The sequence below is a fragment of the Polypterus senegalus genome, chromosome 3 (assembly GCF_016835505.1).
Source record: "Polypterus senegalus isolate Bchr_013 chromosome 3, ASM1683550v1, whole genome shotgun sequence".
Taxonomy (NCBI): Eukaryota; Metazoa; Chordata; class Cladistia; order Polypteriformes; family Polypteridae; genus Polypterus; species Polypterus senegalus.
Genome location: NC_053156.1, coordinates 176,635,685 through 176,661,678, shown reverse-complemented (window position 1 = coordinate 176,661,678; position 25,994 = coordinate 176,635,685). Strand labels below are relative to the sequence as shown.

General features: G+C 37.9%; 1 protein-coding gene across 1 annotated transcript in view; it reads right to left on the bottom strand.

Moving 5' to 3' along the window:
* Window positions 1-25,994, bottom strand: part of ltv1 (LTV1 ribosome biogenesis factor) — a 79,245-nt gene that overhangs the window by 6,111 nt on the left and 47,140 nt on the right. Inside the window, exons 7-8 of the mRNA XM_039748238.1 lie at window positions 19,355-19,482; window positions 7,131-7,264 (exon numbers count right to left, since the gene is read on the bottom strand). Of these exons, the coding sequence (XP_039604172.1) occupies window positions 7,131-7,264; window positions 19,355-19,482 (262 nt within the window). The remainder of the gene's footprint in view (window positions 1-7,130; window positions 7,265-19,354; window positions 19,483-25,994) is intronic.

Sequence of the window (25,994 nt, the reverse complement as noted above, 5' to 3'; positions counted from 1 at the left end):
ACCTAACAGTTTCTTTTAGAGAACAGACCAAAAAGAAATCATCCAGATGTCAGGCAACAATCATAGATGCATATGAATCACATGAATATAATAAGCTTGTTCTATTTGTGATGCATGAACTAGTCAGGGCCAATCAACATGTGTAAAAAGAAGTCACATGGTCGAAATCTGTGTTTTCTGATTGGTGTTAGTACTCTTATATTAATAGCTGTGTCTGTGTTTTTATGTATTGAAGATTGAACCCCCTCCATTTGGTGTTGTAATCAAAATAGTTTTTAAAAGTTAAGTTGTTGTTCTTATCCTACTAAAAATGGAATATTTTTTATTGAACTTTAATAAGCCCACTAGGACTGAAAAGATGCACCACAAAGGAGTGGTATGTGAAGAAGCAAGAGTGTATTTAAGTGTAAAAAGAATATAACTTACTTTGAAGTGAATAAATTATGACGTGGGAAAACAAATATTCAATTTGAAACAGTCAGTCATTATAGTCAACTAATTCAGAAAATTTGCCTTTTTTCAACCACATGGTGCACCTCACAGAAATGATTACAAAATATTCTAAACATTTGTGATAATTTCCTTTTAATTTTTTAAAAACTAATCATGCCAAGCCACCAACTGCAAACTGCAACGGTCAGGTATGTATTATAGAACTGTAAACTATACTATGGTTTAACTTGGGGTGCTGTGGGAAAATCTTAAAACATTAAGGGAAAGTTTGGGAACCACTGACCTATGGGGTATGGCTGTAACATAGGCTGAGCAAACCTTCCACGCCATAGCATAATCACTGCGTTGGATCAAGCAAGACGCATGACAAAAGAAAATTGTCCTTAAAAATCTGTGTTTATGTTGCTAAAGAAGGGAGTCAACTACCTAGAAGATGTCAGTTTTATCCTAGTAAAAGAGGACCACAGTGAATAAAATCTGAAAGACTGTAAACTACAGTACAGTCCAGTACACACACACACACATATATATGCGTCTGGTCTCAAGAGAACGTGACAATATCCTTGTGTTATTAGTATGATGGAGTGTGAGGAAGAAGTAAGGATAAAAGATGCACCCGCGACATTTAAATCGTTGGTGTGGCAACATTTTGGATTCCTTGTGGAAATAAGAAATGGCGAAAAAATGACAGACAAGAGAAAGACAATTTGCAAACACTGTAAGAAATTAATACCGTACACCTCTGCTAACACAAGCACTATGCAAAAGCATTTAGAAAACAACCACAGCTCGTTACTAAAAGCTGCACTTGTGAAGAAAATGGAAAGCAATTCAGTTCGCATAAAGGCGCAAACAACCATAACAAATGCCTTTGCAGCTAAACTTCCACCATCCAATGCAAGAGCCACGGCAATAACAAGAGACATCTGCGTTTTCATTGCAGCCGATATGAGACCATTTTCTGTGGTGGAAAATCTGGGATTTCAGCGACTCATCCACACACTGGAACCAAAGTATGCCATCCCGTCACGCGCACATTTTACTCACACGGTGGTCCCGACCCTATACAAGGAGTGCAAGGTAAACGTTGTACAGGCTCTGAAAGAGGCAGAAACCATCGCCATAACTACTGATGGTTGGACTTCTAGGTGTACACAGAGCTATATCACAATTATAGCCCACATTATCAACAGTAATTGGGAAATGGTACATTTTGTACTGCAGACGCGCCCACTTTTTGAATCACACACAGGGGCAAACGTCGCTGAAGTTTTACAAGAAGCTGTCACACAGTGGGGTCTTAAAAAGCCAAACCATTGCATTGCTATTGTAACAGACAATGCGCGTAATATGGATGTGGCTGTGTGCGAGGCAGGATTTGAGCTGCACATCAAATGCTTCGCGCACACAATAAATCTCGCTACACAAGCTGGCCTCTGTGTTGCGTGTGTCGCTCGTTTGCTCGGGCGGGTGAGACGTGCAACTGCTTTTTTTCACCGGAGTTCGACAGCTGCCGCGTACTGACGTCTAAGCAGAACCTGCTACAACTGCCAACGCACAATTTAATAATGGATGTCACCACGCGATGGAATTCATCATTGGATATGCTGGTTCGTTACCTGAAGCTGCAGGCTGCTATAGCAGCAGCGCTCACCAGCCCAGAAATAAGACAAAATGCCCAAAACATTGACACACTGGATACCTGCGATATTGTCAATGCCGAATTTCTTGTGAAGCTGCTGAATCCTTTAAAGACAGCTACCACTGTCTTGTGTGAAGAGAAGAGGCCCACAGTGTCTCTCATCGTGCCACTGAAGAACATGATAGAACAAAACATGGCACCAAATGACAGTGATTCCCCCACTGTGGCCGACACAAAGAGAGCAATTCTCAGCAATATTTCAGGCAGATACAGTGGGGGATGTATAGAACTACCTGCTGGAGAGCACTGTGTTGGACCCAAGATTCCAGTCTCTACCGCAGCTCGACTGCAACCAGCGTGAGGCAGTCTTTCAGAGGATACAGAAAAGGGTGGAACAGTTGCAGCAAAACCAGGTATCACCGACTTGATTTTTTTTCCCCTAGAAGATTTATGTTTCCAGCACCAAATTTTAATGGATTTAATAGAAAATGTAGACATGCTTATATTCTTAAAAATGAACATGACCATATCTTAGATTGTTCTGTATAGTTCATTACCTAGGTCTTAGCTCTTTTTCCATGCTTAAGAAAATTTTGTTAATTGATTTAGACTCTGAGTTTTAAGACAGCACTACTTTGATAGTTACACTAATTATGGTTAATTGCACGTAAAGGGATATTTGTGTTGTTTATTATTTATTTTTATTTATACTATTTTAATTTTATTGTGCAATTAATTGCCTGTCAGTTTGTGGCAAAATATTTTGCAGTGTTTACATGTTATTACTGCATATCATTCATCAAAATAGAAGTTTTATTTCATAAAGTTGATTTCAAAATGGACATGCATTTTTTGCATTTTGTGTTTTTCTGTTAAATAAAAGGTTATTTTTGTTATATATTTAAACATTGAGGATTTCTTTAAAAAAAATGTCTAAAAGTCTCGTCTCGTGAACCCAGTCTCGTGGGAAAAGCGTTTCGTCACACCCCTAATATATATACTGTATATATATATATATATATATATATATATATATATGCACACACACACTAACACACACATTATATTTCCTATATACTATATTTTTGTTTCACATCTTGTAATGTTTTTAACGTGAATGATATTTTTTAGTGTTTGTTTTCTTGCTGATATTTAGGCTTGTTAAAATTTATTGTACAGTATGTGCATGTATGCATTTAAGGTTTGCTCATCTTTTTTGTGTTGCTTCACGGTTACCCATAAAAGCCAGAAGAACAGTGATGAACTTTGAAGAGGGCAATAAAAATGGAGGACAATGCAGCAAAACAAAATGCTGATTATCAGAGGGAAGGATGAGTATGGAAAAAATAACACTACAACAAGCAAAAAACTTGAAGAAATCAAGGTATCTTTAATTTAAGGAAGCAAACAGGGCAGTCTAGAGCTGACAAGAACGTTCCTGGAAGAATCATCCTTTGAAAGTAAATGGCAACAAATGAAAACTGCAACAGATGTTACTTACAAAAACTACATTTCCACTTGACTAAGAGGCCAGAAACACTGCTTAGACTTACTCTCTTTCATTTATATTAATCTAAAAGGTTTACATCCAGTTTGAAAAAGTGTGAAATTCAAAGATGACACTAAAATTGGAGGGACAGGAAATAGTGACAAGCCTGCAAAAGAAATGAAATGAAGGAAAAAAATAAAGTTGAATAAATTCTAAAACTGTATAGTGCATACAAGTGTTGCATGCAGGCAAAAAGACAAGCATTGCAAATGTAGTTATGAATTATGCTGACCCACTAAAAGCAACCTCTGAAAACAGGGTTATGTTAACAGCATCCTGTTTGTTTAAACAATGTACAGAAATATCTAAAAAGGCAAATGAAATGGTAGCTTATATAAAATTTGTTAAATAATTCAACAAACTGTATGTGTATGATCTAACATGCTAGTGAGGGTACATCTGGAGTACTGTGTATATTTCTAGTCATCATGCTACAAAAAAGATACAGTACACCAGAATATGTGCCCAGAAGAGCAATCAGTTCCCTCTCCAGAATAAACAGCATGTCCTACTCTGATGAGAAATAAGAGTTTAGTCCTGAGCAGAGAAGACTACAAGGTATCCTAAACCACCTGGAATGAGATACTTTGACATTGACAATTTTTTTTAATACAACCAAAAATCTGAAGACTGAATGGTCTCCTCTTGTTTGTGAAACATCTTATGTTCCAGCTGCTCCATTTGTCAAAGTAGGTAAATAAAGACATGTCTTTTGACATTAGATACTTCTGAGCTTGGTGGCAGTGTCAATTTGATCAATTAGCAAAGACAGAAACAGTGTCAAACTATCAAAATCAAGACAATTATACTGTCAGAAGCTGTAAGAGACTCATTAAACAAGGCTATATGGTTTAAATATTCTAATTATCGTATTTGTAAACATGCTCCAATATTCAGATAATGTATTTTTAATAATTTTAATATAAAAAGAATTGCATAAATTAACAGAATGATTGCTTTAAAGATGTTTTTTTTAAGACTTACATTCATCAGTCTGTGGAAGAAACCTTCACACAGTTAGAAAATGTGTTTTGACAAGTAGGTCAAAAAGACATAATACAATTTTGTCATACAAACAGCTTGACTATATTTCAGGTTTAATAATCTTCATATAAAGGTCAGCACATGCCACAGGGTTACTTGAAAATAATAAACACAGTATAAAATCAAAAGCACAGTATGTTATGGACATCACTTAAGGCAGAATCTGGACTGTAAGTTACTGATTGAAAATAAAACCTGCAGGCCTTGAGGGCTTTCATGACTGAATTTGGCCAAAGCACAACTTACCTATGTAAATTACCAGTATCAAAGGAAGATACAACTGTAGTGACTATGGTAAAATATACATTTGTACAATGTTAAGAATGCAAAACAATGAAATCAATTTTAAATACTGCATATTAAAAATGCAACTGCACTTTGCTCTGTTAATGTAACATGGGTTAATTTAATACAAAACTCAGTAGTTTAAAATAAAATATAGCATTCTGCATCTTCTAATAGGTAAAAAAAAAAAAAAAACACTGATGGTTTAAATAATAACAACAAAGCTGTTTACCAAAGATTATATGTAGAAAAGTAAAATATTTTTTCTCCCCCCACCAAAACAAATACTAGCAACTGCATGTTTGGTTTCATGATGCATCAATGTTGCCTAAAACCACAAGCTACCTCTGGAATAATGTTAGATTTATTAGTAATACAAAATTATCTTCTTACATCCATATTTAATAACTATTTTGCACTTTGTAGCCTTGGGCTAAAGAAAAAAATACACACTGGTTAGGTCAAGGCTTGTGGAATATTTTCATAGATTTTAAATGATATACTGTAATAATAACATAAATTGAATTAATAAAGCTAGGAACCCAGAAGTACTTAAGTAGTTGTGGCTTATGTATATGTGTGCTTTTTACATAAAATTAATATTTTAATTGGCATTTATTAAAGAAAATAAAAAATAGCACATACTGAAAACTCTTTCTCCTCTATATTAATGCAAATGGAACTCTGGTATATCAAATGAGTTGTTCAGGACACAGTTTGTAAGTGTTAGGGATTAAACTGGCATCAGTCTTTCATTTTATAGCCTTACTCTTTAGGCAAATGTGCCACAAATTACATTACATGCTGGGGCATGTCATATTACATGGGTGCAGTCAGACAAAACTTTCAGAATAATTCTACAAACTAGCCAACCCGCGGCGTACCATACGCCACATAATCAGGCCGGTTTCTTAATGATTTTTAAGCACAGGGAGAAAATTAACATTTGAAAAATCGGTAATGTAAGAAATCAGCAAGAAAAGCAACATTGTAACAATGCACGGAACGAACCAACACACAATCTTCCGTGACTGAAAACTGCCGGACTGCCATCGCGCCCACTCATTCAGTAAGCACTGCCTGCTCATGTGCCCACCTCCAACTCGTCACTTGAGTCGTTGCCATCTTTGCACAGTCCAGATGCACCTGTGACTCACGTAGACTTTTCATTGCTCTGTGCGGTTTTGTCTGCTTTTCTATATATAATCCATCAAGACACCCGACCACGGTAGTAGTGAGGTGGGATGGGGGTGTGTACAAAGGGTAGGGACGTAATGGCACACCCACGCCTCTCTGCGGCAGGTAGACACACGCTCAATCTCATGCATAATTATTTATTGAATGCTAAACACTTCTGGAAAGACACGACGCATGTTTGTCGCGGATGCAAATCGATGTATGTAGCATGTAAAACAGTTTGCTATGGTGCACGCGGTCGTGCGTCGTAACTGAAAACTCGGTTTTTAAAGACTGCTTACTTCATTTTGTTTTAACCTCAGTTGTAAATGATTGTCTTAAGGATCCCATGGAATATACCTCGCAAACCGTTTTACACGCTGCATATGGCGATTCACCTCTGCGAGAAACATACCTCTATGAACAGTCAACGTGGCTCAGGGATTGCATGTACCTTTTACGACAGACGAATATAAATGACGTCAGATTTTCTGTGTTGTCGCGTCCGAGTTGGTGGGCATGGCTCTATGAGTTGTTGTCGTATCCAATGGTCTTGGAGTTGGTGGGCCTGGGTCCTTCCTGCGTGCGCCATAGGTGCCTTACTTGTTGGCGGCTTAGTGAATCCACGCCCCTTCCGGCGTGCTTTCCATGGGTGCCTTGCCTTAGTGAATTATATATATAGATTCTATGTTCAAAATGATGTTTTGTGCTTGGAGAAAAGCCAGCAATATTAGAATATGCTTGTTAAATTAGTGTACTCCTCTGTTATTTATTAAATACACATTCCACAAACGTGATTCCTCTACATCCCTACAATTAACAAGCTGTATAAATTTACAGTAACTTGTGCAGGCTACATTGTTTGCCAGTATAATGTAAACCTCATTCATAGCCTTAACTGAACATAGTTTGCATTTCTGTATTTAAGTTATTTGCCTGAAGAGAACTGAGTATTTCTGATAACTAAAACATAAAGCTTACTCAAGATAGATTCACAGTCCCATTTTTCTTTTGGCTCTTCAATCACCAATATTTCTGTTGGTTCTTGTTCATGTTCCTCAGTCTCCTCCAACGTAGGGAGCTGTTTTGGACCAAGATCATCAGGTTTTTGGTACCTAAAAAAGTAAAAGTTTTTAGTTTACACTAAATATTATAAATGGCAGGTAGAACTGCAGAACTGTAAAAAATCTTATTTCAGAACAAGGTTGTTGGGTACCAAATCTTTCAACTCTCTTAATCCAAAACACACAATACAAAAACCAGTCCCGGATGAGGCAGCAGTCAACTTAAGTAAGGTGACCATTCGTCCCCGTTTTCTGGGGACAGTCCCCTTTTTCGGACAACTGTCCCCACTCAGAAACATGTCCCCGGTGTAAGATTTCGTCCCTGGTTTCAGCTGGTTCACTTTTTTGAATGCATCTCATCACCACAATAATTTGAATTCGCCGCACGTGCACGGTGTTTTGACGGAGGTCATGCTTAACCACATCCTGCAACTTTGGCGAGAAATCACGTAATAAGCTTTTGCTTTGTATTCTGTAGTGTTTAGAGTCCCTACTCGTGATCTGTAGATTCTACGCTCTTCTATCCAATGTTCCCAGATTGGCCCAAAAAATTCTGGTCACCTTAACTGAAGGCATCATTCATGTACACACCTTCACCTGCTTACATCAGCTATAAATTAACCAGACACATTAAGTCTTTGTGACTTGTGAGGAAAATCCACACAGACAAAGTGACAATGTGCAAACTGCATATCAGCAGTGCCTGGGCCAAGGATTCAACTTATTACTTTGAAGCTGTGAAGCAGTAGTGATAAGAAATTATTGAGGGGTATGAATATTAATGCTTGAATAAATGGAAATTTCACCTAAAATTTGCAGCAAAAATCATTCTATTTAAGAAACTGGAAACAATACAAATCTGTAGTCACTGGGACCTCCAGGACAGAGAATGGGGACCCTTGCATTACCTAGAGTAATGTCGCTACAAAGAATACTTAAAAAAAAAAAAACAAAAAAAAAGAAAGAAAAAAAAAACAAAAAGGCTTTGTTATTACCTAAAACATGGCCACTCTATGCCAATAAAAAAAATACCAATATTTATATTATACAATAAAGCAAACACACAACCCATTATTTATCCCTGTCAAAAACTATAACTGAAAAATTAAACATTTTTAACCTGGAATGAAAACCTGCAGCTGGAGAACCACTGATTTACAGTATACATAACCAAATTTATAGTAACTCACTTCAAAAGGAAACATAAAAACTATAAAACAAAACATTCAGTGTTGCCATTCACTGTAATGTTATGTTGATATTTAATGGTTATGTAAATCTTATGGCAACATTATAATTGACTCCTTTTATACAAGCCTGTTCAGGATTCTGAAAGTAATCTACTATCCATTTAAGCTATGGAAGAATTAGTCGAGCACAATTATCATCAAGTGTTGGGGTCAGACTTGCTGCTGAAATTAACTGGTTTGGGTGAATTTTAATACATTTAAGCCAGAAGAAGCAGATTCATATAAATCACCTTTATAAATATGATAAAAACATAAAAGATTCCAAAGTATCACCAAGGATTGGAGTGACATTCACTATGAATTTATATCTTAAGGCAGGTGTGCCCACACTTTTTCAGCTTGCGAGCTGCTTATAAATGACCAAGTCAAAATAATCTACCTACCTACTATAAAAATGCAAAACATATATTTATTTAGAAATTTACTGAGTATTCATTATTATTATTATTAGTTTCCCTTGGGAATAAATAAAGTATTTTTAAATTGAATTTGAATTTAATCTGCAATATAGGTAAACATAACTGCATGAACCCATATTGCACAATACATTTTTTATCCTTACCTTACTCTGATGACTTGCACTGAATGGAATCAGCCAGGGATGCATAGTCCGGACAGTAGCTGCTGATAGCCAGCCTCAAGCACACTTCCAGATGATCATCAGTCATAGTTGAACGGTATTTAGACTTGACAAGTCTTAATGTGGGAAAAGGCTGACATGCATAAATAAGTGGAGCCGAATAATACAGTACAGTCAAGGAGGTAGCAGATTTCCTCATGTTGGGGAACTTTTCCTCTGTAAGTAAGTTCCAGAACTGTTCATGAGCCCTGGACTTCAGCTGAATGTCAGCTTACAGTGTCAAAATCCTCCACTTCAGACAAGTTCATTTGAAACAGTGTTGCAATTTCTGATGAGAACGAATCAACCTCAGCATCTTCCCAAAAAGGGTAGCACATGAATGTAGCGACTGGCTCAAGTAAAGCAAAGTCTTGAAACCCCTCATGGACCCTGTGATCATCAGAGGTGACTGTGTGCAGAGGGTGTAGACCTTTAAATATCTGGGAGTGCAGCTGGATGACAAATTGGACTGGACTGTCAATACTGATGCTCTATGTAAGAAAGGTCAGAGCAGACTATATTTTCTGAGAAGGTTGGCATCCTTCAACATCTGCAGTAAGATGCTGCAGATGTTCCACCAGACGGTTGTGGCGAGTGCCCTCTTCTACGCGGTGGTGTGCTGGGGTGGCAGCATAAAGATGAAAGACGCCTCACGCCTGGACAAACTTGTTAAGAAGGCAGGCTCTATTATAGGATTAAAGTTGGACAGTTTAACATCTGTGGCAGAGCGACGGGCATTAAGCAAATTCCTGTCAATCATGAATAATCCACTGCATCCACTGAACAGTGTCATCTCCAGGCAGAGGAGTAGCTTCAGTGACAGACTTTTGTCACTGTCCTGCTCCACTGACAGACTGAGGAGATCGTTCCTCCCCCACACTATGCGACTCTTCAATTCCACCCGGGGGAGTAAATGCTAACATTAATTTTATTTTAATTTTTTTCATTTTTATTACTATTTAATTTAATATTGTTTCTTTGTATCAGTATACTGCTGCTGGATTATGTGAATTTCCTCTTGGGATTAATAAAGTATCCATCTATCTATCTATCTATCTATCATCTATCATTTGTCAAATTCTGACAGACACTTTTCATTCTGCTCTGTGTAGCGTGCGTGCACTGTCAAGCTGTGCAAACGCCTACCCTTGCATCTCCAGGTCTGATGCAACATTCTGGAAATCATGGTGCTGCAACTTTGAGGACAGATGTAACATTTTACATTTAAAAGCATTAACTGAGTGGATTATATTGATCACGGTTTTGCCTTTTCCTTGCAGCTCTACATTAAGGTCATTCAACATGTTGGTTACATCAGTTAAAAATGGCAAGTCTAGCAGCCACTGGTCGTCATTTAGTTTGTTGTATTCTGCATGTTTAGCTACAAGGAAAAACTCCTTAATCTCCGGACAGAGCTCTCAAAATCTTTGCAGGAATTTCCCTTGACTAAGCCATCTCATGTCAGTGTGAAGTGACAACTCAAGAGTGGTTGCAGCCAGCCTCCTCCAGATGTGCATGGAACAACCGTCTTTGAAGAGATCTGGCACGAATAGAACAGGCGATCTTTGTTGCCACATCCATTATCTCTTTCATGTTGAGTATTTTTGCGCATAACGCTTGTTAGTGTATTATGCAGTGGTAATTGAGGAAGTCGGGGAAAACATCATCCTCCCTGCACTTAAATCCATTAAAAACATCATCCTCCCTGCACATAAATCCATTCGAACAGCCAACTATCGCTTGGCGCACCATCCGTGGTGATAGACACCGGTTTCCACACTTAGAGTTGGGCTCTCTCAATAAAGTTTTTGAAAGACTGAAAAATGTCCTCTCCCCGCATGTGTTCTTTCATGGGCAGTATGGTTAACAGCTCCTCTTTTGCAGTCATATCGGTAAACACCATCTGAATAAAAATGCACAACTGCGCTGTGTCACTCACATCTGTTGACTCATCTAATTGCAATGTGAAACACTGGCAATCCGCAATATCCTTCCAAAGTTGATGGGTCAAATCCTTGGCCATGGCTTCAGAGCGCCGTGTAACTGTATTTCTTGACAGCTGAACAGCTTTGATTGAAGATAATATTTCTGGTTTGTTTTTAAAGTCTCGGAACAACGAGTCAGCTGCTTCAACGAATGCTTCTTTTATTATCTCTCCGTCTTGGAAGGACTTCTTGTGCTTAATGATTAAGTGACTCACCTGGAATGATGCTTCGGTGGATGCCTTCGCTTTTGTGGTCACCTGGGAGAAAAATGATTCCTGTCCGGACAACTGGGATTTTAGTTCCTTCACCTTTCGCAGCTTGCTTTTCGGAGGGAAGTTAATGTCGTAGATTTTATGAACAGTCCGAAAATGCCGCTCCACATTTCCCCTCTTCGGAATAGCAATGGTAGACTGACAGATGAGGCAAACGCATTTCGAATATGACATTGTGAAAAAAAAGTCCTCCTCCCACTCTGTATGAAAGTGGTGGGTTTTTGGCTTCTTACTTGGTCCAGCTACCCCACTCATTTTTATACCCTTTCAATATGAAAGAGCTAATTAGCAACCAAAGAAAAGAAAAGGGAAGAGACAAAGAGGGATTCTTCTTGCATGCTCCACAAAGTTCGTTTGCCATGCTGTTCCTTGCAAATACACAATGTTTGCCTGCCTTGCAAGGCAGAATGGACACTGATCAGTGCATAAAGATATACAAGACTTTTTTTTTTGTTAGTACAAAATAAATCCTGCCCATAATGAGACAAGATATAAATGCAATTTAGTATATTTAAATGAAATATAAAAGTATGTCATGATAAGGTCCATTATGCATTTCATCCAAGATTTTAGGGTTTTTTAGAGAGGTTTTAAAAGACCAGGATAGTCCCCTGCTCTATGCAGCTTCTGGTACAGCGTTATTTGTTTGCTACTATTTAAAAATTTTTTTTTCAATTTTGCGCACCTCACAAGAAAGCTGTCGGACACTCAAATGGCACTGCTTGTTTGGCCTTGTGGGCGGTGCTTGAAGTTTCATGTGGATCCTCTTACCTTCAATTTAATGTTAGTGTATCATGGTGCATGTAGATTCAAAAGGATCTCCCCTCTCTTCAATATGACATGCACATCCACAAGTACTCCAACATCCAAGGAAGAACCCCTCACCCATCGTGTAAAAGTAATAATGCCTTGGGAAGAGGAAAGGACACGGAGTGTTCTTCTTCTGGCTGCTTCTGTTAGGTGTTGCCATAGCGGATCATCTTTTTCCATTTCTTCTTGTCCTCTGCATCGAGCTCCATTACACCCACCACCTTCATCTCCTCTCTCACTACATCCATCAACCTTCTCTTAGACCTTCCTCTTTTCCTCTTACTTAGCAGCTCCATCCCTAACATCCATTGCCAGCAATTTGTTTTCACTTCAAGCACATGTTGCAGGCAAACAGGAGCTAATTGTACTGTGTACATGAGGCAATAAATCTGAAATAGATGGATTACACTATATACTAAAGCGATGCCATACATTTTTTTTAAAGCTAGTGCCATTATCCTTCTGAAAGCACATCTCACATTGCAAACTCGCAATACCAATCAAAACTTGGCATTATGTGTTTTTTGCTGCATGTCATCTGCACGCATGAGAAGAGAAAATGAAATATGCGCTACTGACAGCTATGTCATGATGAAACACAATTATGATTTTTTTTCTATATTCCATGCCGAGTTGCTTTGTTTTGTTCAGAAGATGGCAAAAAAAAAAATAAAATAAAATATGACGATGGAGTGTTTGAGTGAGTAAAAATAATAATCTCTAGTTTCCTTGTGGTAGACATTTATGATGAGTCAGATCTGATTTTAGAGTTTCATGTCAATATGGCTTCACTTCTTTTAGCATGTTTAAAAGAACTTGGTATGAATCACTTTTGAGTTATCCTAATAACACTACCAAATACTGCAACATATGTCAAAATGCAGCAATCTATGAAACTAACACCTGTATCTGGAGCCAAAACGCCTATGCCATTCCCCCCATCACCCTTTGTAGATGCTTCTGACAGTACATGGGTAGAGAAGCTAATGTTTTGCAATCTACAAGCATCTTTAATATCCCCAAGAGGCGATAGTATCTTACACTGATGTTTTGAAATGACAATGTGAACGTTTAAGAAATTGCACAGCACTAGTTCAGTGTACTGATTTAGAATGCATACCTTAATACATTTTTCAAGTTTAAGTACATTTTAATCATAACTATACTCTTTGTCTGGATCTGGACTAACAATCTCAACTTCATTAAGCTCATATGCAAAAAAGATGACACTCTTGTGCAGGGATAAGCTGCCTTACAGATCCATAATTCTGGGTTCAAATCTTACATCACGTTAGATCTGTGTGGAGTCTCCACATTCTGCCCATCTCTAAATGCTCCCAACAACCTGCATCGCCAAAAAGGTAATCTGCTTTCCTTCCTAGATTTCAGCAGAAGAATGTGTTGCCCTGTGTGCCCTGCAGTTGTGAATGTGTACATAGCATGCCTCTAATATACTAGCACTTTGCCAAAGTACAATAATGCCTTATGCCTAGATAAGCTCTGGACCTCAACAACCCTAAATTAGATTATGCAGGTTTCAGCATTTTTTTTTTAATCTTATGTCATGTCCTTTGTAATGAAACCAGAACAAAGATTTTAGTGTACTCCACATATTTCATGCCATTTACTCTAGACATTATGGGTTGTCTATTATTTACTTAAGCCCGAGGATATACTTGGCCGTCTTAATCCTAATACATGGACTTCAGTTAGTACCCTTATTTATTGGCACAGAAACCTCGAACCTTGAGAAAATACAAATCTTTTTCAAGACAAAGTTATTTTGTCACAATCAATATATTATTTTGAATTCTAAAGTGAAGTATATCTTATTAATTTAAAAAAATAACTACAGTAATCCGTTTTTTTGCTTTCAAATGGAGCTAAAGGGAGTCCCAATGTCATGAAAAGCTTTAAAAACTTACCAAATACATACATTAATTTTTCAAGTCAAAATATTTTAAGAATATTGACCACCAGGTTAAGATTACACATATAACAAAACAAAGTACACAGGTTTTAAGAATCTAAAAAGCAAAAAGTAAACCATTGCTGTGAGATTCAGCCATTTTAACATTCTTGGCATTAACCCTGAACAACTTGCATGGGCTAAGAATTCTATGTAAATATGGGTATTCCTCATACCTAACTGGGTTAAGCTGATTGATGAAATATGGAACATTAATACAGAAAACATTTGGGACAGTGTTTCAACTTCAATCTTATGGATGAAATTACATAATATTGCAAAAAAAATTCACAACTTTTTCATGTGTTCTGCCACTCTATGACATCAACATTCATGAATGGGGTGGAGCCTTCAGCAACAACAAAAAAAAAACACAATGGCGTAGAAACAAAAAGCTGTAAAACCAGTTTTAGAAGAAAGTGTAAATAAACCATTAGTTCAATCAAGTGATACTGATGACAGCGTAAATTAGTTATGAGACATTGACACATATGGTGAAACCGATGCATACAGACTGAACTACTGTAACATGTGCCTGGGGAATTTGGCCTCCTGAAGATTCATCCTTGTTTCAAGTTGATTTGTGGCTGCCTCTTTGCCTTTGCAGAAGGACAAGAAAGATGTTAACCCCCTAAATACTATTCACAATGCATATTCATGTCAGGGGAAACTTAGACGTCACTAAGCTATGCTTTTTGGTAGCCTACAATAACAGAACAGTCATGTCAACTATGCAGGTCAGGCACTGATGTTCTACCTTTGCATGTGCAAGCAACAGTAAAATAATATAAGTGCAGTAAGAAACACGCTTCTGCTCTCCCGAGTGCATCATCGGGCTGTATGTTGGTGACTGCTTCGAAACACACCATACAAAGGACATCAGATATACCTTTAATACTGCATTTATGTTTTGGTGTTACCTGCTTCTATTAGAAATATTTTTACTTGTTGAAGAAAAAAAAAAAACGTTTTTGGCTCATTTATAAAGGGGGTAAACATAATGCTAAGGAGGTTAACAGGGGACTGGCTGTGCATATCACTTTGCCAAGTTAGTCTTGCTCTGCAGTACCCTTCAGGGCCTGAGGAATGGATTCACCTTGGAAAATCATCGTCAAGTACTGTTATTGACACTAAATGCTGATGCCCAGATGTGAATTGCTCTCTCAATTCTGTAGACAACTAGACAATAATAACCGAAAAAAGTTACATAATTGTTTATATTCTTCATGGAAGCATTCATAAAGATACTGTCTGCTGCTGGATTGATAATGCCTACGTGTGCACCTTACATTGTGACTTGCACCCTCAGCATCTCATAGCAATACATGTATATTAACCAGCTCATAACCCCAAGATGAACCATACTCATTCAAAATAATAGACATATCGGTGTACTTAAAACAACAATAACCCCATATATCTTCAATCTATTAATCTATTTATATATTTTCTTCCACTACAGGCAAATAGTAATAATAATAATCCATTAATTTATCTTCCTACCCTGCTGATCCAGGGAATAGTCACAGGGCAGCTAGAGGCTACTCTAGCAATCACAGCATGCAAGGTAAGAACAACACCTGGATTATAATAATGTTCAATATTAATAACACCTTAATTATAATAATTGTTGTCCTCAATAGCTTTCATCCATTAACCTATTTGAATATTTTTCTGCAATAGGTACAATAATAAAAATAAATACATGAACAAGCAAATAAATTGACAAATAATCCACCCATCCATCCAACTTTTTAACCAGTTTATCCAGGGCAGGGTCACGAGGCAGTGGATCCCCATCACGGCAAGCTTCAGACAGAAGGCAGGGACAACACCCAGACAGTGTGCCACTCCACTGCAGGGTGAACACACATCCCCACACACAAGGGCCAGTTTACCAATGCCAATTCACATATGCTTAATCAGACTGAAGTTTAGTACTGATGTTTTAGCATAAGCAAAGGCAATGCAGAGCTGTCATTGCTATCTTACAGCAACAGGTTCTGTATTTAAAGATTGATTGATATCAGTGTCAATGAAATTAATCACACAAAAACATTGTGCTTAGTTCTTTTATTTTCATCAGCAAGAGTTGCTCACCATGTATTAATAAAAAACAAATAATACATTTTTCTTCTTCATTTTTTTTTGAAGCCTATGAAGAAAGATGCAATGCCAGGCCACCTTAAATTCCTTTGCATCTCTTCATCACTGTCTTTGTTTAAAATGTGACAGTCGGCACAAGCAGCAAGCAACCTGCTATCCCATCCTCGACCTAAGTAGCTGAAGTTCTCCCAGCTCAAGTCTGTTTATCTGGGTGTGAGATGCCTTGAATTGTATACAGTGAATAATATTTTATTATTTGAATACATATATTTCATGTGTGTTCCATGTCTACAATGATTTGGGTAAAATGTAGAATGACAGGAAATGTGTTCTACGTTTTTTGCCTCGCAACTAAAACAGAAACGTTTTTCAAAAACAAGTGAACTTTTATTCAAGAATATAACAAAAAAAAGAAATTATTCAATGTACATGTTGCTATCAATAATTAAAAACCGAAGCTCAAATATCAATCATCAGAAAGTCGACTGTCTGCTTGGCTGGTGTAGAGGTAAGAGCTGCTTCCACATAAGAAAAAGACTGTGGGTTCAAGCCTGGGCTGTCCTCATTTTGAGTAGGCTTAAGTCTTAAACAAAGCAATTCGACAAGAAAGTGACATCTCTATATATATAAAAAATCCAATGTCTGTCTGTCTGTCTGTCTGTCTGTCTGACTTCTTTTCAGAAGGGAACTACTTAACGGATTTACAGTGCATTCAGAAAGTATTCACAGCATATCACTTTTTCCACATTTTGTTATGTTACAACCTTATTCCAAAATGGATTAAATTCATTTTTTTTCCTCAGAATTCTACACACAATGCCCCATAATGACAACGTGAAAAAAGTTTACTTGAGGTTTTTGCAAATTTATTAAAAATAAAAAAAACTGAGAAATCACAATCGAGAGAACTACTTAACGGATTTAGATTGGGGTTCTTTTCTATAATTTGCTTGAGCATTCCAGCTGATTTTGACCTCTCTCAGGCGGAGCCATGGGGAACAGCTAGTGAGACATAAAAGAAAATCTGCAAGAGTTCAATAATTATTAGACAGACACAACTGTTTGTCCCTTTGGGGAAAATTGGGTTTGTATAAAGCTCAAAAACAAATACAATTTTGCATTCATGAGTATTGCTTTTTTGTCTGAATTTTCCTGGCCATTTTGCTCTGGACTAAGGATTTTTTTTGCCTTCTGACAATACCTTTTTGCCTCTTTTTTCTCTTTTGACCATATCCTACTATTTTACTTATTTTTGTTTAATAATCCTTTACTTAAAAAGACACTTTGTCTGCCCTTTACAAGCTGGTACGTTTTTGACATTTCTTTCCTTTTGTGGGGACTTTTGTTTGAGTTACTGGAACAGTTAAGAGTTTTTTCTCCTGTAAAGCCTCATAGGCCAAGGCTCTAGGCGTCTGGGCCAGTCAAGCCTGTCTTGCAGGGCCACAGACCTTTATAGCTATTGATTCAGTGCCAGTGCATAATAAATGCACTTTAACAAATTAAAGCTTTTGGATTTTTTTCCCTTAATTTTGGTTCATGTAAAAGCAACTGATATTATATAATCTACCTCATAATAAAATTCTATGGTCAGAGTGTGTGTGGGTTTGTGTTTCCAGTTCCTCAGAGGAATCAGATTACCGTATGTACTCACGTATAAGTCGGGTCTTGAAACCCGAAAAATCGATCAGAAAAATCAGACCCCGACTTATGTGCCCCTTCAAAAAATGTCACACTTAATTTTTTTTTTTTTAATTTTTCTTGTCTCCTCCAATCTCACATCAGTTTTTCAGATGAATCAAATTTTGTTGCAGCAGTGCAGCTACCAATTTCTTTCGCTACAACGATATTTAATTTTAAACCAGCTTCATATTTTCTTCTGATTGAACGCTCCATAGTAGATAAGGGATGCTCTAACAATAAAGATGTATGAGAGTGTGAGATACAAAAAACACAAATCAGTGCAAATGTTTGTTCAGAATAGTTTGGGTATTACCATGTGGTCATGTAGGCACAATACATAGAAAGAAAAAAAGGCAGTGTGCTCCATGGTTATTCTCTCAGGTGGGCATTAGCATATCATAATCTCTTGGACCAATAGAGTGAGTTTTCTGCATTCGACTTATACGATCGACATTGTAAAATACCAAAAATTATACGATAAAATCAAGACCCGACTTATCTGCGAATAAATATATATATAGATATATAGATATATATATATATATATATATATATATATATATATATATATATATATATATATATATATATATATATATATATATATAGAGAGAGAGAGAGAGAGAGAGAGAGAGAGAGAGAGAGAGAGAGAGAGAGAGAGAGAGAGAGAGAGAGAGAGAGAGAGAGAGAGAGAGAGAGAGAGAGTCAGTTTTGACTCTGATGTGGTTGGCTAGTTTGGCCTTCATGATGTAACTGCAATAGGAAGTGTGAGAATCACGAGTGGAGCTGCAAGCATGCTGAAAGTTGCCTTTAAAGACAGAAGTGTACAAAAGCAGACGGGAGGCGAGCAAGGCTGAGAAGCAGGCTTTATAAGAACATGCTTGACCAAGGGCGCACTGGTCAAGAGAGGTTCAGACACAGAAGGATACGGAGGAAAGATGATGAAGGTACATGTAATGTAAGAGATATTAGAAAATTTTAAATGTATTTGATTACGTGGCTAATTAAATATAAACAGTTTACAACATATTCAAAGTGAAGAAACAATCCCAAAAGCATTAACAACTTACAGAATACTGAAAACATGCATACTTTTTCTCTGTGTTTGGGCAGATTTCCACTAAGCGCACCAATCTCCTGCTATGCTGCAAAACCATGCAGTCAGGTTGAACAGCAACGCTAAATTGGCCCAATCAACATGCAAGTTGTGAGGAAACTAATCCATGTAAGCAGACCGCGATGTCATTAAATACACAAAATAAATTCACATTTCTCCCATAAATATGTATACACATTGCTTCCCTGAGACCCATTAAGCAACATACCCAGAGCACAAGATACCCAAAAACACACTTCAAAAGCTCAATAAGGCATAAAAGTCCTTTTACTATGCTATGGCCACAAACCTAGAATATGATGCATTAGATGTGAAAATGTAAAACATACTTACTCTTTAGCTTTCATTCTGTAGTACTCCTGTATTACTTCCTCCAGGCGTTCACTACCTGTGCCAATATAGCCTTCTAACTCTGCATTATCCAATGCTCCAATTTCATCATCATCAAACTGTTCAAAGAACTAAATTTGTGTACAAAATACTAAGTTAGTAAAACACAATTTACATGAAATACATATTAATACATACCTACATGTAAGCTTTATTTCTCACTACAATTCTACAGTGTCTGCACTAAATACGAGAAGCAAATATATGACAATGTAAAAAAAAGTTAGACTGAACTGAAAATGATCACAGAATATTTATAAAAGCAGAAACAAATGGAAACTAGATACTGAAAGCAACATATTAGTTCCAAAACACTGCAAATTCTACAAAAAGAAATTTGTTAGTCTATCAAAATCTAATGTACTAACATTACTGGATTTTTCATTTTGGAACATCTAGAGAAACAATGATGACTATATAGATATTAAATTGTAAAAGGTAATAACAAATTTTCTGTGAAGGCGGGATGGAAGGACTTTTTAATATCTTGTCCAAACTCTAATTTCTTTTAAATAAAATTGTGTCAAGCAAACATATCAATATAAACAAATTTTTCAGATTGACAGCTAAGCCGTTATTATTGAACTACTACATAAGTTACATTTTTCACCTTAAGATACTGTATTAGTAAGGTATTTTATTTAAGAAATGATGCATTTGTAGTCTGCATTCTTTTATACTTTTTACATAATGTTTAAAACCAGTCGTAGATAAACTCCAGGCTGGTAGTAAAGCTGTCCTCCAGGCATTGCAAGCAATCATTGCTTCCATTTGAGAGATGGGCATCATCGCAGCTCAATGGAAAACAGGACTTGTCATGCCTATTTGGAAAGTGAAGGGTGATCGGCTGGATTGCAGCAACTATATAATGACACTGTTTTTGGTGTTGGGTGAAGTTCTTGCTAGGGTCATTCAAATAGGATCCTTGGTCACTTGCTCCCCAACCAGCGACTGCAGCAATCTGGTTTGACGCATAAGAAGTCTACCATTGACCGCATCCTGGCATTGAGGTTTCTCATGAAGCGCAAACGCGAATATTGGCAGAGTTCCTTTGCAGCCTTTGTCAATTTCATAAAGCATTCAACTCAGTTGATCGAGCTGCCCTGTGGGACATGCTGAAATTTTGCAGGATCCCCTGAAGTTACTGGATATTATGGCCGGCCTGTAGGCTGGTAAAGTTAGTGCTGTGCAGAGTGGAGGCAGAACCTTTATGTTTTTGCCAGTTGATTCTGGGGTTTGTCAGGTGTGTATCCTTGCTCCTACTCTGTTCAATGCTTGCATGGACTGGGTGTTGGGTAGGGTCGCGGGGCAGTTTACTTACTTGGGCAACAACATTAATGTCTCTGGTGACTCTTCCTATGAAATGAGTAGATGGACTGGGAGAACATGGGGCGGAGGGGCCATGAGGTCACTTGTAAACGGTGTATGGCGCTCCAGTCTTTAGGGTACTGATGCTTCCTGTTTTGCTATATGCTTGCTAGACATGGATGCTATCCAGTGCCATGAGACAAAGACTGAACTCCTTTGGTACTGTGTTTCTTTAGAGAATTCTTGGGTACTGCTGGTTTGACTTTCTGTTGAATAAACGGTTGCTCATGGAGTCCTAAATGAGGCACATTACCTGCATTGTGAGAAAGAGTCCGTTACGGCACTATGGCCATATGGCGCAATCCCTCGAGGGTAATCTGGTTCGAAGGATCCTCATTGTTGAGGACCCGAGCGGCTAGAGCAGGTGAAGAGGATGCCCATATAACACCTGGCTGCAGACAGATGGTCAATTACGGAAGGGGTGGGACTGGACTGGAGGGGTGCCAATCATGGTCCCGAGCAGTTTCATCGTGTGGTGAGTGCAGCAAGGAGCTGTACCAGTGCATGCTCCCCAACCTGACCTGATAATTAAGCTGACCATTACATCAGCCTAACTGTTAATATAAACAAAATTATCAAGGGGAATCCATTCATAAAAAAAAACCTTTAAACAAACTGAAGTATCTAGACCTAGCTGTTATTTGTTGTAAACTTTTTGTATATTTCCCCATTACATTTAAAGCAGCAAAATAAATGGACATTTCAAAACAGATCACTGATATCTGTGTTTTGTGAAATTTGTACCTAAATCCAAAAAAAAAAAAAAAATTAAATTTCTTTAGTGTTATGTGACTGCCCTGTGACTTATACTGTCATTTAGTTGGCCGCCTTCTTTCTCTCTGTAGTAATACACATTGGTCAGTATACCCACCATGTAATACAGATAAATAATGCATTGGTCATACATTTAAAAAAAAGTTGAGATGCACAATATATCGGAAACTGTATTGTTATTTGCTGATGTTCAATAAAAATGACACATTGAATCGGACAGATATGTACATTTAAATTATTAGTGACAACCGATATAATTCGGGCTTATCAACATTGTCAGATCATTAATTAATTAAATGTTGGTTTCATTGTTCGGTGAGGCAGACATTAAGCTGCAGAAAAACATGCATGCAAGCACAGCCTTTTGCGCTCACAAAAAAAAAAAAAAAAAGGTTTCCTAGTTTTGCTGACAGGAGCACTAAGTGCGTTGTTTACTCATTGGGCAGATATCATTAGTAAAGCCACGTGTCAGCCGTGTGGTCATATTTTTCTGTGAAAAATGAAGACAACATAGTTGCTATCTGTTCTGTCTGCAAAAATGAAAATGCGAGGAGACTTTAGAATTAAATCATTCAAAATCACAAATTTAATTACCTATCTGAAGAACCCATGTAATGAATTATACACAGAATTTTTAGCAACAACTGCCACCAAAATGAAAGTTAAATCAGCAAACCCTTCAGAATGTGAAGACATTTCCTCAAGACAGCACCAGAGCTAAAGGCATAACTACTAACCAACATACTGACCAATCTTTTTCCCTAGATGAGGACAAGGGATTTCGCCAGCTACCACATCATTAAGAACCTCTGTACTTTCTTCCAAGCCGGGGATACTTTACAGATGTCTCACTGCCTGCATTATATGACATGATTGCTACACATATCCACAAACTTTTAAGAAACAATCTCACCAGAATTAGCTTCACTTACAGATATGTGGAGCTCAGAGGTCAGCCCCATGAGTATGTGGAGTATAATGGCACACTGGATTGATGAAAATGTTGAGGCAAAAAAGAGTTCTCATTCTGCAACTTTCATTGCACAAGCTTTCGATTCCATGTTAACGAAGTGGAACATTTCAAAATGTAATGTGCACGCTGTGCTTCGTGACAACGCTTGTAATATAGCAAATGCTATGGAAGAAAGTGGCACTAAAAGTTTAAGCTGCATGGCTCACACTCTGTAGCTTGCTGTAAATGAAGGCTTATTGTGCCACAGAAGCATCTCCGACTGTTTTGCCATCCGGAGGTGAATAGTTACTCATTTTAAGCACGCAGAGGAGAGAAAAACAAACAGACCTTGGTACCCCAGCAAAAATGCTTTAGCAGGATGTGCTGACATAAGTGCACATTCATTTACAAGTGTGACAAGACAGATTCCGAAGTTCAGACGGTGAAAATCACACTTTTGGGTACCGTCACAAAATGCTTCAGGCGTGCATTCTCCAAGCCACTATACTCTCTATCTACTGTCCTTGATACACGGGTACAAAGATCAATTTTGTGCCCAGGATACCAAAAAACAAGTGCAAGAAACACTTGAGAAACAACTGGTTGAGAAGTCATCTGGTAAAGGAGATGCAAAGAGCAACAATGAACCACAAGAGAAAAAGATTTGTACTTCACTGCTGGAGATGCATGAAGAAATTCTGCGGCTGCAAAACCACATTCAACTGCCGCTGAATTAAAATAACAGAATCATAAAATTATTAACAATAATCATACTAATTATGATTATCAGACGTCCAGAATTAAAAACCGTTGTTACAGATTTAATTAAAAAAAAAGCCATACACTGCAGATTCCTAATATACAATCAGTATATTCGTGCATTTTCCGGAATGTCAGTCGGCACTGAGAGGTGGCTTGCTGGGCCAGGCAGTGCACGAGTGGGGGGCAAACTGCTCCGCAAACATTAGCTGAGAAAAAAAGGAACACGTTAATGGCACCACCTTGCCTTTTTCGTCAGGTTTTTACACTTTGCTAGATTGCTGATAAAACCGTTATTGAAGTGGTACTGTTTGGGGTTTTTTTCCATTTTAGTTGAGTCGCTGTAGAAAAATATTTAGTGGGTACTTAAAAAGAAGGAACAGGTTCGCCTGCATGCTAGAATGCAGCTTCAAGTTTTGTACCTTGTGAAAGATTTTAAGGCAAGATCTACTCCAGTTTTAATGTAAGCATTACTTTAAAACAATCACCCCAAAATATACAGCAGTCTCTCAATATTTCAAAGCACACCTGTGTTAGAAAGTGTTTCACTGAGGAACAGCTTGTGCTGCATCACTTAAAAGTCCATCAGCATCACACTTTATAGAAAAAAATTATACGTCAAGCTTTCAACATTACAAATTTTTATTAATGGCGGTGGTTTGTACATGCGGTTGTCCGGTTTTTCTTTACCACATATCTGGTAAACCTAATAATAATTTATTATTTTTTATTATAATACAGGTAAACGTTTGTAAACTTATTTTTTTCAGCTGAACAACTATCTTACCAACCCCCCTATCTCCAGAAATAACTGCGTCCTCCAATATTGGAAGAGCAATGCTGCCCATTTCTCAACCTTGGCCAAGGCAGTGATAAAGTATCTATCGCACCTTGTGTAGACATTGAACACCTTTTTCAGCTGTGTCAAATATAGTAGATGAAAAGAAAAACAGACATGCTGGTTAAAAGGCAGAAATGCTTCTTTTTGTTAAGAAAAACCTACCGTTTGTGCTTTTAAAGAATCCAACGCAAGACCAGTGTTAATGGCCTCATTGTACCTTTAATTTTAGTTTTACTGAAAGTAATATACTGTATATCTGATTATGGCACAAAGTATATGCATTCACTTTTTTGTTAATATACCCAATGCCATGCTCTGTAACGGCATGGTGTCTTAATGTACAGGGTGCGGCAGAAATAACTCCCACATTTCAAAGGGGGATTGAAAAAAAAATGCTACAAGGTATCACCAAAAACTTTATTTCCCAAATCTAGATATAAAAAAGTTTTTTTACTTTTAAAAATTATATTGTCAAAATGGTGGCCTTGACAGCTGATACACATTTGGAGCCATTCTTGGAAGTTTTTCATCATTCTCACTAGCATGTCGGGCGAAATTCCTTCAATTTCTTCTTGAATAGCATCCTTTTGTTGGTCCAAGGACCAAGGACGATGTTTGAAAACTTCCTGTTGCCCTTACTCTGAACCCACAGCAGAACCGTTTCCAGCCTGGAACTCTTTCATTAGCATGTAAACCGAACCGCGTGCGAAACACCCTCTGCGTCGCAGCTACAGATTCGACATTTTTGAAAAAAGCCTCCACTACAAAGCCTCGATGCTCACCCGACCACGGCATGGTGACGGCTGAAAACTTTATTATGTACCATACCTAACGGAACGGACTGCACCCCTCTACCTGCTTGGGGACCCCACAGTGAGCAAAAAGTTAACCGACTCCGACTCCTACTAAATTTATATCGGAATTAAAAAAGTAAGTTGAAATGTCCCAATTCACAAACAGTCATAATGAACTACTTCTCTGCTGTAAGCATAAAGCCCAATGCATGCAGTGCATAATGTTACCACAAAAACGAACATGTCAAGTAACCATGAAGCATGCTTTTCATTGACTGTATGCGTCACTATATGGGATGTAATGCACAGGTATGGTGCGACACCGCTTTCCATTGTGTCGTGTTCCACTGTTACAGGGAACTGTGAACCTAGCCTAAAGCCCCCTATACATTTACAGATGCACTGCCGATTTTTCGGCCGTTCAACAAGTCATCATGCGTCAAACGCCTGAAAAATCATCTGGTGTATTCTCAGCTCCCCTTCGCTATGCGCTAGTGAAGGGGGCCAAAGGAGCCGAGAACACAGATCTCCCTACCGGTCTCCAGCAGAGGCTCGTTCTGCTGATCAGCTGGCCGGTGAGTGGCACAATGCACTAAACTTCCGGCTGGCTGACAGAGGAGACAGCCACTGCAGCAGACAGAGGCATCACATTACTTTGGATGGGGGCGGTGGTCGAGATTTTCGGCAAGCTGGATCTGCCCGTCCATGTGGACACCTGCAATCTGCGGCCGCCAATCAATTGTGTTTGTCTTTAATCTGGCATTATAGTAGAGTGTTGGCTTCCTAGCCAGTAGTTCTGTGGTGAAATGACATGTATGTTGCCTTCCTTTCCTTCAATGGATGTAGAAAATACATTAGCATAGTATATACATACAGAGGAGTCGGAGTCGGGGAGTCGGAGTCGGAAGATTAAGAAACTGAGGAGTCGGAATCGGACCATTTACCTACAGACTCCACAGCCCTGGTTTCATACGCTAACATTTACACTTAATAAACTTTGAAATTCATGGAAGCTTCTGCACTCTTTTTCTTGGTTACAGAAAATTGCATCTTTGTTGAATGACATTTTGCTATACCTTTCTAATTTACTTTTCT